This window comes from Pezoporus wallicus, unplaced genomic scaffold (genome assembly GCF_028554395.1).
Source record: "Pezoporus wallicus isolate ANWC-B61680 ecotype Strahan unplaced genomic scaffold, APGP_CSIRO_Pwel_v1 contig_3489, whole genome shotgun sequence".
Lineage (NCBI taxonomy): Eukaryota > Metazoa > Chordata > Aves > Psittaciformes > Psittacidae > Pezoporus > Pezoporus wallicus.
This window is the reverse complement of record NW_026635093.1, coordinates 1,185,423-1,202,342: the sequence shown is the minus strand read 5'-3', so window position 1 is coordinate 1,202,342 and position 16,920 is coordinate 1,185,423. Positions and strand designations below refer to the sequence as shown.

The 16,920-nt window shown below is 45.2% G+C and overlaps 1 protein-coding gene across 1 annotated transcript; it reads left to right on the top strand.

The window, feature by feature from the left end:
• The first annotated feature begins 7,491 nt into the window (after positions 1-7,491).
• MFSD14A (major facilitator superfamily domain containing 14A) lies at positions 7,492-16,204 on the top strand. The gene is made up of 12 exons (XM_057402358.1): positions 7,492-7,611; positions 7,865-7,960; positions 9,091-9,153; positions 9,766-9,893; positions 10,675-10,789; positions 11,496-11,714; positions 11,987-12,100; positions 12,486-12,557; positions 13,284-13,396; positions 13,564-13,661; positions 14,041-14,204; positions 14,876-16,204. The coding sequence occupies exons 1-12, from the start codon at positions 7,507-7,509 to the stop codon at positions 15,080-15,082; spliced, it is 1,494 nt and encodes a 497-aa protein (XP_057258341.1). The 5' UTR covers positions 7,492-7,506; the 3' UTR covers positions 15,083-16,204.
• Positions 16,205-16,920: the final 716 nt, after the last annotated feature.

The window sequence follows — 16,920 nt, the reverse complement described above, 5'->3', positions numbered from 1 at the left end:
TAATTTTCTATAAACTGCTGCATGCTCTTGTAAGATGTTTGCTAATGGTGTCTTTGAACATACAGCTTACTGCATTGTGCCAGGAATTTCATTTTGCGTGAGACATGCTGCTTTTTGACCACTGTGTCGTGCCTTCTGTTGAATCACATTTGAGCAGTGTTCTTGTGACTGTCTCTGTACTCCCCTGGTCTGAAAGCCCTGGCCTCCTTGTTCAGGACTGTGGTTCCTGAACTGGAGGTGGTGGGGAGCCTCTGGGTATCAAGAACCAAACTACAGGGTAGTGTGCAATGGTAGAACACCATTTTGTGGTACCAGCTTTGTACAAGAGTTTCGTCACAAGTTACCAGAAGGCAGCTGGTGATGTAGAAGCTTTTTTTTCCCCCTTGTTTTGAATACTGACTTTCTGACTGCAATGTAAGTACTATACAATATACCCTCTAGAGTACAACACAATCTGTTGATTCATGTTCCAGTTTAGAAATTGAGAGTTTTTATAACTGAAATTTATAACATATCAAAAACCTGAACAGAGTTCACAAACATATTGCTGTAGATGGTGTATAACACATTTTCCTGCCCTTTCTTGAAGGTTGTTTCACCAGCTGTGCACCAGTAATTGACAGGACACTTCAATTCTTTCTGTTTTTTTTGTCAGTTCTGCTCTGATCTTAGTGATGACATGCAGCATGATTTCAACTTTTTTGCATCATTTTCAGGTCGTTATAGACCTAAACAGAAATTAAAGACCTAAAACCAGAAGTTAATTATTCATCAACTAAGCAAAGGAACAGAGTACTGGGATGCAGGGGATGGAGTTCTTCAAGTTTGTCCTAAAAGCAATCTGTAAGAGTGTTAATAGAAACCATTGAAACCATCATCTGTCTGGGGTTCCCTTGAGGAGATGGTAAGTACTCTGTCCATTTTCATTTAACTTCCAAAAAGATGGTACTGTCTTCTACAGCTAGCAGGTAGTGTTATGCATTTACATTGCATAGAAGGTTGAACACTACAGGTGTTTAGGTGTAACAGGCATTTTTTGTTTCTCTTCTTCAGGAGATTAAACATTTGTCAGGAATTTGTCTCTCAGTTAAATAATGGCAGAGCGGATTATGTCAGGACTGGCATGGGTAAGTGGAGTTTGGTATCTGAGAACATGTAGCTGGCTGAAATTCATGACAGTAAAAGCAAGTCATGAATATCTAGAGTTGATTCTAAATGTATGAATGATGAATTCTTACTTGAATTGTGTGTGCTCAGCAAACTTGATATGTGAGTGCATTTCTTTAGGGAGGATATCAGTAATGGGTGTTGGTCTGATATAATAATAAGGATGTGGATAAAAACCCCGCTGTTCAATCAGCCTCATTACACAAGGTCTGCTGAGGTGCGTTAACTTCTTTAGGTGAGTCCCTTACACATCACATCCATGTTTGTATGTGACTTTCCCACCAAAATGTAACAGCACTGTCTCCAAGGGGTAGGCTTGAAACTGTCAGAATTTTAGGATCCCTCTGCTTTTCAAGAGAGAAACACTGGACCAAAATTGTCACGCACTTGGCGTGACTTACTGAGACTTGTGACAAAGGACTGGTAATAGCAGAGGCTGCAAGTGCCCTTTCTCCCCTGTGGGTAGCCTGGTAGGACCACACTTTGTATTGTGAGCTGGAGTCTGCTTGCCTTTGTCTCACTGTGAGAGCAGAGTGGATCCATTGGCATGAGTAGGGCTGCAGCTTGTGAAATTCCAAGTTCCTTAAAAGCTGCATTATGATGACATAAGAAGGAGCTTGGTCTCAAGGCTAATAGTTTAACTTAAGTGCACACCATCCTAAGTGTTCAATGATTTGCACCCCTTTGTGATTACACACCCATAGTGCTGCCTGTGGTGAAAGGGAACTAGAGCGCAGGTTTGCCTTAGCATTCACTGTCGGTATGGACAGGGAAGATACTCCTATGCAACTGAGGTTTTGGGGGAAACAGTGTTGCAGGAGCAGGGGAGATAAAGATAGGCAATAAGAGGCCTGGCAGATGAACAAAGAAAAGACGGGTATGAGGATGTGGCCATGGAGAGCTGTGTGTTAGACAGTGAATGAAATCACGCTGGATGTGCACAGATATTGTTCCTTTTAGTGCTGCCAGACATCAACCATTGAGGAATTTCAGAGAACCACAGAATCAACCAGGCTGGAAAAACCCTTTCAGCTCATCCAGCCCAACCCCTACCCCAGCCCTGCCAAGGCCACCACTAACCCGTGGCACTGAGGCCTCGTCTCCACCGTGTGTGAACACTTGCAGGGACGGTGACTCCAGCACTGCCCTGGGCAGCCTGTTCCAATGCCTGAAGAACGTTTCCAAGTTGGATTTTTAAGCTGGATCGCCTCAGAAGCTATGGACTTTGGCCGAATTCCAGGTATGTCCTGGAACAACTGACTGGGTTCGCTCCTTTTTTCCAGGCCCCCAGCCAGCCGGGGGAGGGAAGGAAGGCTGGGAGCAGCGCTGTGGGCTCGGCTGGGAGCGGGCAGGCACAGGCCTATTGGGACCGATGCGTGTGAGGGGTGCGGGGCTCGGTGCGCCGGGGCTGCAGGGGGGAGCGCACCAAGGTGGGGCGAGCTGGCGGTGCGGAGGGAGAGGGAGTGGGGGCCGGTGGCCCGCGGAGCTCGGTTTCGGTTTCTTTTCTGCTTCGGCTCCTGTAGTCGCGTTCTGGCAGCCCGGGCTGGTTCCCTTGAGGCAGTTGGCAGAGGAACACCTGTGAGAGCGTCACGCTAGTGCGGGTCGTCAACAGTGGTGTTGTCTGTCAGCTTAGGCCGGTGTTTAGGGCTCGGGAGCGAGTGTCGACTGAGGAGTCGGGTGTAGGTAGTTGCAGATCACTTGCGTCTGTGCGCGACCATGCGGTATTATATCTTAGTCCTAACCTAAACCTGACCTTATATTGGACATTATTGAAATGGATCTTTGCAGAAGGAATAGCAGCTGCATCAGGGCAGGTTTAGATGGAGCTGAGGAACAATTCATTCCCCACAGGGTGCTCAGGTATTGGAACAGGCTGCCCAGGGCAGTGCTGAAGTCACCGGCCTTGCAAGTGTTCACACCGTGGAGACGAGGCCTCAGTGCCATGGGTTAGTGGTGGCCTTGGCAGTGCTGGGAACGCTTGGACTGGATGATCTCAAAGGCCAAAAGGTGTACACCAGCCTCGGTGAGTGGAGACAGCTGTGTGCTTGGAGCAGCAGTGGGCTGCACAGTGTCCCGGTTCGGCCTGGAGGAGAGCAGGAACCCTTCCGGTGGTGCTAGTGCAAAGGCTGGCTGTGATGTCTTCCCCTGCACAGGGAGTGGATCCCATCACAGCTGCCTTCTTCTTCCAGAGCCTGAGGAAGAGGAGTCCTGTGAGTGGGACAGTGCATCAGAGAAGTCCCATGAAGGGTGGTGGCAAAAGTGGTTTGCAGTTCTCTCCCGCTGCCTTGCTTCCTCTTAAATACAGAAATTGTGTAAAGAAAGGAAGCTGCTTCATGTTTTGGCTGCTGGAGCTTGGTTTTGTTTTGGTTTTGTTTTAAATTGATGAGTAGCGTTGCTTCCAGTGTAGCATTGCCCCTGGATTTTTTCCACTGTGGTATACTATGTAGCTTCTAAACACAGTATCATTATTTCAAATAAAGAGACATCTTGACAGCCTAAATTGCTGGTGGCCATTCTGTTTGTCCATTTGGAATAATAAGGGAGAGGAGGGAGGTGCTAGAGGCACTAGTGACCATGTCTGGATTACTTAGTGGAAAGAAGCAAAATTAATTCCAGTGATGGGTGTTGATGTTTCCTAGGACATGTTTTCCTGCTCTTTGTAAAGGTGGAATGTATGATATTACCCTGTACAAATGCTAAATTCAAGTTTTTTAGAATGGTAATAGAAGCAGAGTACATGTTGTTACTCACGGGACATGGTGCTTCAGAATCTCTGCCTGGAGTAATCATTGGTTAAAAAATTGATTAAAATGCAAGTGTCTCAACTTGAACTCTCTTTTGCTGAGAGAGGAGAAGGGATATTCTAACACTGCATGGAGTGATACCTGCAGTACCACACTCGGTGCTTCCCACTGGTGCCAAAAGCAGAGTGCAAACTCGCATGAGTTCTGTACCATTTTCAGTTGGGTTTAAGGAAAAATGGGCTATAAACATAGATGAAGGTATGCAGATTGATGTTAGATAACAAAAATACCATCTTGTGATACTGCCTGCCTTCAAATAAATGTTTTGAGAATGAGTTTGTTTTACATATGTTTGTAAAGTCTGGTATGGCGGAGTATTCGTCATAATGACAGCAAAACTTTATGCCTGGATTGTTTTTTAATGTTTGCTGAAAGGTTTGAGCAGCTGCCCTTGCTCTTGTCTCCTTGGTTTCTTTGCTTACCCAGCGTGCTACGTGACATTATGGGAAACGGGTGAATGTCTCCAAGTGGCAGACCAGCAATTAATTAAGCCTCCAAGTGTCTGTTTCCAGCCTGATTGGTTTAGTTTGAAACTATTGGGCATCTAAGATGACTCTGTGACTGTCGCCAGCAAGAATATACAGCTGTTTAATGAGGCAGTGTCGCAGGCAAAAAGATTTTACAGATGGGAAACTTCAGTCAGTTTCATTTATTGCCACTTCTAATCAGCAGGTCTGCCATGGAAAGAGGAAAACAAGCAGGTGGGGAAACCTGCTGTTGTCTCTACAGAGCCTCTCCTCCTGCCACAGGTTACACTGAGGTGGTGGGTACTGCAAGAGGCTGTGTTGGTGCATGGTGGTATTTTTGTGGTGGTCTTTGCAGCTTAGGAGCTGCAGCACAGGACAAAATGTGCGCTGGTGTGTACTCAAGTGTGTGTTGTCACATTCACCAGAGGAGCAGCAAAGTGCTTGTTTTCAACACTGTTCTTAATTTTGCCTTCCTTTGTGAGCAGCTGGAATTCATCGGATGTAAGATTATGCATTTTGGAAACAGCCTTGAAATGAACTAGGAGGTACCCCCTCGGCAGCGCTAGGGAGAGGCAGAGCTTAGTACTTGCTTTGGAGCCTTTGCCTCCCCATCAGAGTGGTAACAGCCATCATCATCTATGTGATGCCTTTGTTGCTTTCAAGGTTACTCTGTTGTCAGGTGTGTGTTCTCAGGGTTGCCTGACATATCCATGTTTTATCATGGGCATGACTGACAGTACAGCATGCTTGGTTAAAGATGTTTTCTCTCTAACTAGAAAAAGGGGCATTCTTAGTACTGTTCTGTGCCAGAGGTTCTGCCAGAGACTTAATACGATTGGCTCTGGCTACACGGTTGCAGGTGGGAGTTGCTGTTACGCTGATGGGAACATCCTGATTCTGGATTGTTCACACAAGCATATCTTTTCTGTGCCTTATCTCCAGGTGGAAGGCTTCTGGTTTGGTGGCACTTAGGTTATTGCATCACATGACAGACACTATGTTAGCCAGTTTGTAAAGCACAGCGGGATGGGTGTGTGGAATGGGACAGGGCTGAATACCTAACACCTGCACTGGACTTGTTGGGGTAGGAGGGCGCATCAGACTTGTCCTTGTGGGCTGAATGCACATCATATATCTTCGTGTGCTGTAATATCTCCACTTCTTCAGTTCCTTCCCTCTTTCTTCCACCTCAGGAGTATTTTTGCTATGTTATAGTTGCAACCATCTTTAAAAATAGCTGTAGAGGTGATAATCTACATGTGACTAATACTTCTTTTTTTATATATAGATCAGAGTGAATAATAGTACCTGTGATAGGGGAGCATAAGCATCGAGAAAGCAAGGAAGCTTGAGGAAGCTGGTGATCTGAGCATCACCTCTGCTTGTTTCTGCCAATGTAATGGCAACACCTGATCAGGTTCTTACAGCGGGGTGACTTGGCAGGGTCAGGAGTCACCAGCAATTGAGCTGTGCAGGATAGACGCTTCAGCTGGACATGGAGCTTGTGTTTGCTGCCTGTGAACACAGTGAAGTGCTTTTGATGCTCAGTGCCTGAAGGGGCTGGAGTCGTTCCTGACTCCAGCCTCACCTGCTGTAATACGCTGGGGTCATGAGCCAGTAAAAGTGACAGGGATCTGGGGGCTGTAGGAGTGAACCTGGCTTCATGAGAATGTTGCTCACAGTTTGTGCAGAGCTGGATAGATTTTAACCCAAAACTAAAGTAAGGGTCGTGGGTGGAAAGGGAGAGGAATTGTGGGAAGTGAAGATAATTATAGCTGCTTTCTGTACCTACAAAGACTGTTAATCTACATCCTAAAGAGAGCAGGCTATAAAAATAGCAGAAATATCTGTGTGGTATGTCCGTATTTACTGAAAACGGCTGGGGAAAGAAAATGAACACAGTGCTAAGCTACATTTGTAGCTCACCTGTAGGATGGTAAATATTGGTATAGTTACTTTAGAAAATTATTATCTTCTCTAGCAGTAGGGGTGAATGGCCAGTGTGGTTTTCTGTACTTCCTACAGTTGTTCAGAAGACTTTCCTTCCTCCATCCCACCCCCACCACTTGTTGGAAATACTGGAATCTGGAAAGAAGGGCTAGGTATGACTTGCATAAATCTTGTCATAAAAGCAAGACTGTAGTATTAACTGCCCTTGCCTTCAAATTGTGTAGTGTTTGAGGTTGGAAGGCACTTGTGAACATCTCTAGCCCAGCTACCCATTCTCATTCCCCAGACAGGTCAGCTGGAGCAGTCCTGTCAGGTTTAGGGGTGGAGACTCCACAACCTCACTGAGCAGCCTGTTCCCCAGGGCTTGTTTTGTCCCAGGTTTAAGTAGAATTTCCTGTATTTCAGTGTGTACCTTCAGAGCTGGCCCTGATGCCTCTGAGAGGAGTCTCACTGCTTGTCTTTGCTCCCTCCCATCAGATATCTATACACATTGGTAAGACCCCCCTGAGCTTTCTTGGGAAGCAGCGAGTTTGCTGAGTACAAGTGCTAGGTCTGATCAGATCGGTGGTACTCTTGTCACCTCCAGACAGAGCCAGGAAGGTAAATGCTAAGACAGCACTCGTAAGCTTATAGCATGCTCATGAGATTTCTCAGGAGTTACTCATCCCGCCTCCCTCTGAAAATAGCTAGTGCACCGTTTCCTCAATTTGCAAATGATGAGCTGTGGCATGTTGTTTGACAGGCTGGCATTTACAGGTCTATGAGATGAGCAGGTTCTCCCACCAGTGCTCTTTTTGTTCTCCTCAAAAACTGCTTCTGATTATACTAAATCACCAAATAATTTAAAGTTCCTTACTTCAAATCTTTTATCTAGGTCTCTTTCTGCAGCTGGGGCACATTTTGGCTAACGTAGGCCTGCTGTCAGGATTTGGGAAGTGATCAGTGCTGTTCCTGAGCTTCACTTCTAGTGTTCATTCTTTCAGTTTTTCTTCCCTGATTCAGAGCTCAATTTTGTCTGTAGCCATGGTGCCTTTTAGTAGCAGAAGTACTCTAAAGCTGTTGGGCAGACCGGGTTATCGGGCTTCGCCATGTTTTGAAATGATGAGAACTTGATTTCCATGCAACATTGTGTGGTCTTAAACATTTTTTCTCGAGGAAGAGGAACTAACTCCCCAGAGAAGAGGCTGTCTCTGCTCTCAGCATCCTTGTTCCCCAGACTGGCAGTACAAGTGGTTTATTTTTCACTTTGAGATGGGAGCAGGCTTTGTATTCTGCAGGGGATTAAGACACTTCAGGATCATGGTAGCAGAGGGTTAAAAAAAGGAATGTCAGAATACCAGTTAGCTTGAGTAACTATTCCAGGTTCTGAGTCCTGTTCCATTCCTTAATTCTTCTGTTTGTAGTGTTCCCATGCATTTCTCGTGACAGTGGTAGATTATTAGATGTTTTGATCACCTGGTTTTTCTCTTGTTTTAGCCTCAAGGAATAGGTTCTCCAAGTGTCTACCACGCTGTGATAGTGATCTTCTTGGAGTTCTTTGCTTGGGGACTCTTGACAGCGCCCACCCTGGTGGTAAGTGATAGGCTGAAGATTCTTTTCACTGTATGGGAGATGGGACATTTGCTGCAAAGGCACTGCACATCTTCTGAATTAAATGACAGTTCTATAGCATTGAGCTGCTCTGTTGTGCACATGAGAAGTTTTGTGTTTTAAATTCCTGGAAGCAGCAGTGTAATGGGGCAGCGGGGCTGTTTATGTGCAGTCTGCTAATGCTCAAGCTGACATGTAAATATGTTCTGACTTGAAACCAGCGAGACGGCAGTGAAATCTCTTTCCTTTCAAGGTACTACAAAAATTTAGCACATTACACATTAAGGACAAAAATACACTTGAAATTTGGTCAGGTTTCAAAGGAGGGAGATCTTTGCTGACCTGGCTGTGCTTGAAACGGAGGCTTCAGCATACAGACCCTGTTAGACCAGTCAGGAGCTTCCCTGTGATTAGTGAGCCAGTCATCCCAGCGTGTTTGTACCAAATTATTTTCTAATGGAGTTAGTTGCTTTCCGTCTGAATTTAATCTTTGAGAGTGACACATGCTTGCAAATTAAAAGGAGCAAAGGCTTAAAGATCTCCAAGCAGACTCCACCTAAAACGCAGTCTTGGTGCAGCTTGGTAAGCTGATGTTGACTAGGGACAGTCTCCTCCTGGAGATGAGCTGCACTTTGGTCACTGGATGGAGTCCATCTCGTGTGGCACAGTCAGACTGAGGGGTGCTCCTGTCTTACCTGCACAGCTGGGCTCTAGCCACCGGGTGGAAAGGCACTTGAGAACGATGGGGTCTCTCCACTCCCTCCCCAGGTCCCACAGGTAAACAGTAGCATGTGGAGACTCGAGCCTGAGACCGTTTTCTGGGTTCCCTGTGGCCTGTTTAGATTTCAGGCACTGAAACTGGATGACAGGGATCCTTCCCCAGGTGTGGAGGGAACTGAGGCCTCTAGCACATAAAACTAAAATCTCAACGTGCCTTCCGTGTGAATTAAAGACTAAATAGATTATTCATGGTTCCTCTTGTTTTTCTTTCCCTGTATTCTATGGAAGTGTTAAACTCCTGTGGTTGTGCCACTGTAGATGTTGGACACATCACGAGCGGTGTGTGTAGTTAATACTTTGTGTAAGTTACAGTGTTTGTATTTTTTCTCCAGGTTTTGCATGAAACCTTCCCAAAACATACATTTCTAATGAATGGTCTAATTCAAGGAGTAAAGGTAAGGTGCAAAAGTTTCTAGCAGGCACAATGCAAAGTGAGTGGTGGGACGAATAGAGAATTGACTGGAAAACGTAATCCAGAGTTCTTTCAGTAGAGCTTTCACAGTACAAATAAACCAAGGGAATACATTGTTGCTAAAAAAGCAAATCTGCATCTTTTAGTAAGATACCGTTTTGTCTCTACCCACTGTTTGGGGTCAGCAAATAGGAAGGCAGTTGACCAGTCCCTGATGGCACCATGTGGTGTTACAATTGGGTAGTGGTTTACTTGGAGCTTGTTGCTGCGGTGGGGCTTTTTCAATTACTTACATTTATGTGAATTCAAAGTACATAAAACTACAAAACACAGTTCATGAACCTGCAGGTGCCACTGGATCATCTGCATTTTGAATTTTGTGTGGTTCTGAGGTAACAGATCTCAAATTGTTACCTCAGCTGTGTGTAACCAGACATGGGTAACACTGGACCATGTTGCCTTCAGTGCGTTGCACAAGAGTCATCAGCTTTACTCAAAAGTAGAGGCCTGGCTGCTCTCAGTTTGTGGTAGGATTTGCTGTCGCTGTTCTAACCCCTTCCAACTGTTCTAACAGGAAATGTTTTGTTTCGTTTAGGGCTTGTTATCCTTTCTCAGTGCCCCACTCATTGGTGCCCTGTCCGATGTATGGGGACGGAAGTCCTTCCTGCTGCTAACAGTGTTTTTCACCTGTGCACCAATACCACTGATGAAGATCAGCCCATGGTTAGTGGATGCTTTCACACTAGATCTGTTGTTTCTTGACAGCATTGCTTGTGTTTGTGCTTCATGGAGGGTTGATGCTTTTGTATTGCTTTGGTGCAAAGCTGGGAGAGCAGAGTCAAACTGGAGCAGCTGCCATGAGGCCAAATGCCTTGGTGAGGATTTTAAGAGCTGTAGGTTTTGAGCTCTTTGCTGAAGGCCCCACTTCCTACTTCAGGTACTTCTGCCTGGAATGCTAGGATGCTAGACTGATACTAAGATACTGGAATGATCTCCAGTAAACTGCAGGGCAGAGCCTCTTCAGGTACCTCTGTGAGCCTTTCCAGCCTTCACTGTGGTCACACATTGTTCCTCATCCCTTTTCTGGGAAGTAGCTTGTTTCTAAGTGTAGATTCGTGGTGCAAATGACACGTCTGGTGTCTATAGCACAAAGATAAGGCTTATGTTGACCTCTCAATGACCAGATTCTCAAAATCCTGAAGTTCCCGATTTGCTTTGGGTCACAGGCCTCCAGCCAAAGGTAAATCCAGCACCTCATCTCCTACAAGTTCTTAACCACAGCAGCTTTCTGTAGATGTTACAGAATTCCAGTGCTTGCCCTTGGTGCACTAAGGAGGAGCTGCACAACTGTATCGGCATGTTCAGTTTAGCTTTATCCACGTTTAACTTGGTATTTGTCACGGCAATTTGGGTAAGGTGATTTATTGTTGAACTGTGCTCAGGCTGTGAATAGAGGCTCTTTGTTCCATTTACTGTTCTGATGGGTTGCTTTGCACTGTTCTAGGTGGTACTTTGCCGTTATCTCCGTCTCTGGAGTGTTTGCAGTGACGTTCTCTGTGGTTTTTGCATATGTAGCAGACATAACCCAAGAACATGAAAGGAGCATGGCCTATGGCTTGGTAGGTATTTTTGGGGCCTTGTTCCTGTGTCTTTAGCACTAAACCCTTCAGCAGGGGAAGCTTTTCAGAGTTGTATTCTTGTCTCTTCTGTGGCAAGTTTGGAGCAAGGTTTTTCTGTTGAATTGTTTTTGTTGCCCAGTCCTGTGTCTCTTGAATATTCTGCTTCTAACTTCAAACCTGTTAAAAGCTGGCTTTCATATGTCTGTCTTAACAGTTGTTACCAGTGTTCATGGTGTAGTTTGGGAGGCTCTGAGTTACCCCTCCATTGTTTCTCACACAAGTACTACCCCATTGTCTTGTCAAAAATCTTACCTTTTGTTTCTGGATGCTGCTGGAACTGCTGCTGTGTGACAGCTGGATGCTGCCTGCTCCAGTCTCCAGGCACTGCTGCAAGCAGTTTGTTTGTCCAGGTTCTTACACCTCCTCTCCATTTCTCGGTGTCTCCCGGTGACCTGCCCGGTCTCAGGGCCCTCAAGCCCTGCAGTTACAGAGGAGCAGAATGGGAACTAAATAGTTTCTTTCTGCCTGTACACATCAGGAATTGAGACATGCTGGGAAAGAGCCACTGCTACCCCAGTGTCCCAGGAGGAAAGTTACTTTCAATCCCTACCTGATGGAAATGGTTAGGCTTGTGAAAATGGGGGCAGGTGGGTAACAGGACTGTTGACTTTTGACTGTGAATCTCACCAGCTGCTCCTTGTTGTAGGTGTCAGCAACTTTTGCAGCAAGTTTAGTTACCAGCCCTGCTATTGGTGCCTACCTTGGTCGAGTCTACGGAGACAGCCTGGTCGTGGTGCTGGCTACAGCCATAGCCCTGTTGGACATCTGCTTTATTCTTGTTGCTGTACCAGAGTCGCTGCCAGAGAAGATGAGGCCAGCGTCCTGGGGAGCACCCATTTCGTGGGAACAGGCTGACCCCTTTGCAGTAAGCTATGATAATGTGGAGTATTTGTTAGTTGTAAACCTTGAGCTTTTGAGACAGGGAAGAGAATGAATTCACTACGTTTAAGGCTTGAAAAACCACATCTTTCAAGTTTAACTTTGTGTTGCTGCTAGTACTTTGCCAGTGACCACGCAGGGAAGGTTCTGGTGGTACCACAGCACAGCCCCAGGAATTGGCAAGCTTTTGGGATTCTTGCTAGGTTGCTTGTTGAATATGAAGACTAAATGGTGCCTAATACTATTTTCTTGCCGTAGTCACTGAAGAAAGTCGGCCAGGACTCAATCGTGCTGCTAATCTGCATAACGGTCTTTCTTTCATACCTCCCGGAGGCAGGGCAATATTCCAGCTTCTTCCTGTACCTCAGACAGGTAACTGAACGTTTTGATACGGATTTGAACAAAAATGAATTTACCAGGCAGTTTGCAGCATGGATGGATGAATGCAGGACGTGGAGATAACCAGTGCGCTTTGCAGCTTCCGGCAGGTTTAAGTCCTCTTCCTGTTCTGGTTTTGTCTCTTTTTAGAGACAAATTGTTTTCTATTTATGCCCCTTTTTTTGTGTGTACTTGCTTGGAAGCAAGGACACACAATGGAAGGAACAAACCAAACACATCCCCACCCAACAAAACCCCACCTTTTCTTCTAAGTTAGGGAGGGGTTGAATAATGCCAGCTGTGTGCAGTGCATTTGATGTTTGTGACACCTTGATACGTACTTTACTGTTCATCATTCAGTTGCCTTTTTTTAACACAGATCATGGGATTTTCTTCGGAAAGTGTTGCAGCATTTATAGCAGTCCTTGGGATTCTTTCCATTATCGCACAGGTGAGTTTCTGCTCTGCATTCCATTGGCTTGGTAACTCCAGAAGAGCCAAGTGCTGTGCAGAACTTTCACAATGCTGCAGTTCCCTTAGGTGAAAACCCAGGCAGGGTTTGGTTCCTTAGCGTCCAGACTGCCTTGTGTTGGGAAAACCACATCCTTTGTGCATCAAAGAAGAGGTGACAGTTTGTTCATGTTATTTGACAGAATCCCAGCCTGGTTTGGGTTGAAGGGACCTCAAAGCTCATCCAGTTCCAACCTCTGCCATGGCACCTTCTACTAGAGCAGGTTGCTCCAAGCCCCTGTGTCCAACCTGGCCTTGAACACTGCCAGGGATGGGGCAGCCACAGCTTCTCTGGGCACCCTGTGCCAGCGCCTCAGCACCCTCACAGGGAAGAGCTTCTGCCTTAGATCTAACCTAAAGCTCCCTTCATTCAGTTTAAAGCCATTCACTGGTCCTGTCACCACAAACCCTTGTCAAAAGGGCAGGTACTTGCTACACAGTTGCTGGTTCTTTAGTGGAGATTCCTGAATTCTTGGCAAATGCTGCTTACAGAGAATTGCACTTGGCTTTTGAAAATTAATTTGCATGTATTTAACATTCAGAATAGAATGTTTTGAGGTGTTTTGCTTTTTTAATTCATTACTCAAGCCGCATGGGTTGAACACTTAGAATAAAATGTTGTTTTTCTTTGAAATGTTTCATTTTTCTCTCTTTTTGCCGGTGTCAGACAATAGTTTTGAGTTTACTGATGCGGTCTATTGGAAACAAGAACACCATCCTCCTGGGCCTTGGCTTTCAAATACTGCAGCTCGCATGGTACGGCTTTGGATCAGAGCCCTGGTAGGTGAATATCATTGCAGTGTCTGAACGATCCAGCCCTTTCCTGCATGTTACCCTTTGTCCAAGGGAGATGCTCGAGTGTGCGTTTGGGTACACATATGTACACACGTACATGTGTGCCCACGTGTCGCGGGACAGCGCAGTCACCCGTGTCTGTGTGCTTGCAGGATGATGTGGGCTGCTGGCGCCGTGGCAGCCATGTCCAGTATTACTTTCCCGGCTGTAAGTGCACTGGTCTCCCGAACGGCGGATGCTGACCAGCAGGGTACGTGTTGTCCTCATTCAGATTGCGGCTTCCAAGTATTATGTCCTTCTGGCACACAGGGAGAACATTCACCAGGTCTCAACAGCAGCAAAATCAATAGCAAACTTCAGGTGCTGGCTCTTGCCTCACGTTTGACAGACATTTGCTATGTTCTGCAGGTTGCACACAGCAATTTACTTAGTGAGACAGCAAAAATACTTGAATAATGGCAATTTTTCTGCCCCCCCCCCCAGCTACCTTGCTACCCAGTATTGCAACATCATTTAGAGACACTTGCCTGCTTGCATCAGTTTTAAGTGACTGGAGTACTGTCGATCCATTAAAAATAGTTAATTCTAGATGTATAAATATAGATAACGGTGTATTTTACTGTTTCCAGGTGTTGTTCAAGGGATGATAACAGGAATTCGGGGCCTGTGTAATGGCTTGGGCCCAGCACTTTATGGTTTTATATTCTATATCTTTCACGTTGAACTGAATGAACTCCCCATGCCCGAGTCCCCATCAGGAGGCAGCGTGGTCACACAGTACCATTTGCAACAGGTATTCTTATTTTACTTACTGTTTTCAAAAACACAAGCTGGGAGGAGAGCCTGTGCCCGCTATCTCCTGAGCGTCACTGTCTGTAGCCTACTGAAGTGTGTAACGAGATTCTTCACTCACTCTTGCCAAGGGTGGTTGATCTCTGTTTAACTTTACCTGGATGGCTTTAGTTTAACTCTTGGAGACAGCTGACTGTAGTTAGGGAACTGCTCACCCCTGTGAAGAAACTTGATGGAGGAGAGGATGGGCTGAACAGCAGCGTCCTGATGTTCCTGTCTCCCTGGCACTGTATTTCTGTTTCACCTTGTATGTTTTGGTTTTGTTGCTCTTTAACCAAGCTTTCTGTATTTGCTTTAGTTCCTGATGGATATTAATTTGTTGAGGAGACTCAGCAGAAAGAACTTTCACTAGAAGAGGAAGTGGGGGAGCAGTAATAGGAAAGCATCTGCTCCCTCTCGTAAATGTCCTTTCCCCTATGGGGACATGTACTGAGGTGCTGAGTGTAGCAAGTGACAGTTCTTCCTTTAAGGTCTCCTTTAAGCTCATCCAGTCCAACCGTTCCCCAGCACTAAGCCATGTCACTGAGGGCTGTGTGTGTAATGAGCAGCTGTGGTCTGCTCCCGGGTGGCTGAGGGCCCTCTAACCCTGTGTGGTGTTCCTGTTGTTTCCAGAACTCCATCATTCCTGGCCCCCCTTTCCTGTTCGGAGCCTGCTCCGTGCTGTTGGCACTACTCGTTGCCTTGTTTATCCCTGAACACACCAACCTGACTGTCCGCTCCAGCAACTGGAAGAAGCACTGTGGCGGCCATGGCCACCCCCACAGCCCCCAGGCTCCTGGGGAAGCTAAAGAACCATTGCTGCAAGATACAAACGTATGACAAGAATTTAGGAAGGGATTTTGGACTTTGTTTTCCATCAGCAGTTTGGGATACACATTCCAGTTCCATCCAAAATGTCAGTTCTTAAGGTGATCTTAAGAAGTATATTTCTGCATGAAATCCATAGGAATTAAAAAAAAAAAAAAAAAGTTTCTCCAAAGATGTTGCCACTGAGTTAATAATTTGCTTTTAAACACAAACTGTTACGTACTTGTCTCTTGCCATGAAGTACTGTTACTACTCAACCATTACCTTGTAGTTCAGAGACAAAACAGACCAGTCCAGGCATGAGCATGTGTCCTTCTGCTTCCTTAAGGTGGTGAGCTTTAATTCCAGTTGTGCCAAGTCTCAGTGAGACACAGTGGCACCCCCGGGGACCCCACTGTAACGGTGTGAAGTCCTGGGTCAGGTGATTCAAAGCCTTAATGTCCATGTACTCCAGGAGGAGCAGGGGAATCAGGACCATTTAGTTTCAAAGGCGTAGGGCAGGTTTTTTAGGTTTGTACTAATATGAAATCACAGGAGCACGCTTGCTGAGCAGTCAGAGTTATTTTTATGTAAGTGCATTTACTCTTTCTATCTTTGAATAAACGGGAGTAGCAAACGCTTGGTTAAGTGGGTGTTTGTTTTGAGCCTTCAGCGTTTACTGCTGGCTCCAAACCTCTGCTTCCCTATGTACCGTTTATTATACCACTCTATTTCTGATGTTTGCATAATCATACAAGGACCTCAAAACTTGAATACACAGACTGAACTATAAGCTGATGATAGCCTTGAATATGTCCGTGTGCTATATAGTGGCCTTTGAGGACTGTCACAATAACCCTTTTGCATTACAGAGCTAATGTTTTAGTCCTAAATTTTCAGGACCCTTAGTACAGAAGAGAGCTTTATACAATTACTGATGTGAATTTCTCAAAAAGTGTATATTTTTGTGTCCAGTTGTATTATTTAAGTGTTCCTTTGTATAAATTTGTGTATAAAGTATTGTATAGGTTTAAAATGTTTTCATCTTGTGGTTATTGCTTAATGCTTTTTTACCTTTGAACGTTCATCATGGTTGACCAAGAGCAGGAAAAAAAATGTAAATATCCTGTTAATAAAGTTGAATATTTTAATGAATTTTTAAATAATTGGTCCTGTCTCTTAAAGCTTCAACTGACGTAAGTGGTGTAGTGTATGTGTGTGTTGTACTGCAGCAAGTGAGAAGCGCTGTCAGTGCAGCGGGGCTCATGAGTTAACGCTCTTAAACAGTTACTAATCGGGTTTTGATAAAAATCATTTAATAGTTCCATGGAAACCTTCACATGCCAAACCCAGTGACCATCATACATGAACATGGTGCCAATTTAGAAACAAATATACACATTTTGCATTGCAAACCAAACCACTTAAATACACAGTCTTCTGGATGCACTTAAATAACTAAGGTAAAAGGTACAAAATATCTTTAACAACAAAAGTATATAAACAGCCATTAAAAAAAAGGTGTGTTTTGCATGTTTACAAGCACTTGCATTCTACACTGAGAAAGAGACAGCACAGAACAAAGCTCTTCTTACATGATTTGAGCATTTGAAGCCAGGGAGCAGGGCAAGCTGAATAGACTCAGTCCCTCTAAACCTGAGTATCTTAAATGCCTGCAGCCTGACAGTATTAAAGGGTGATTAGTAAAAATCAAGTACCTTTTAGCTGCTTGTTGCGATGCTCTCCCTGGTTAACTGTTCCCATGCTCACCAGGTACCTTCTATGCAGAGTGGAACAGAGCCCCAAGAGCTCAATAGAAAAGTCAGGGTAACCAAAAGTAAAACCTCTGAATTACAATTTTTGACTGTCAC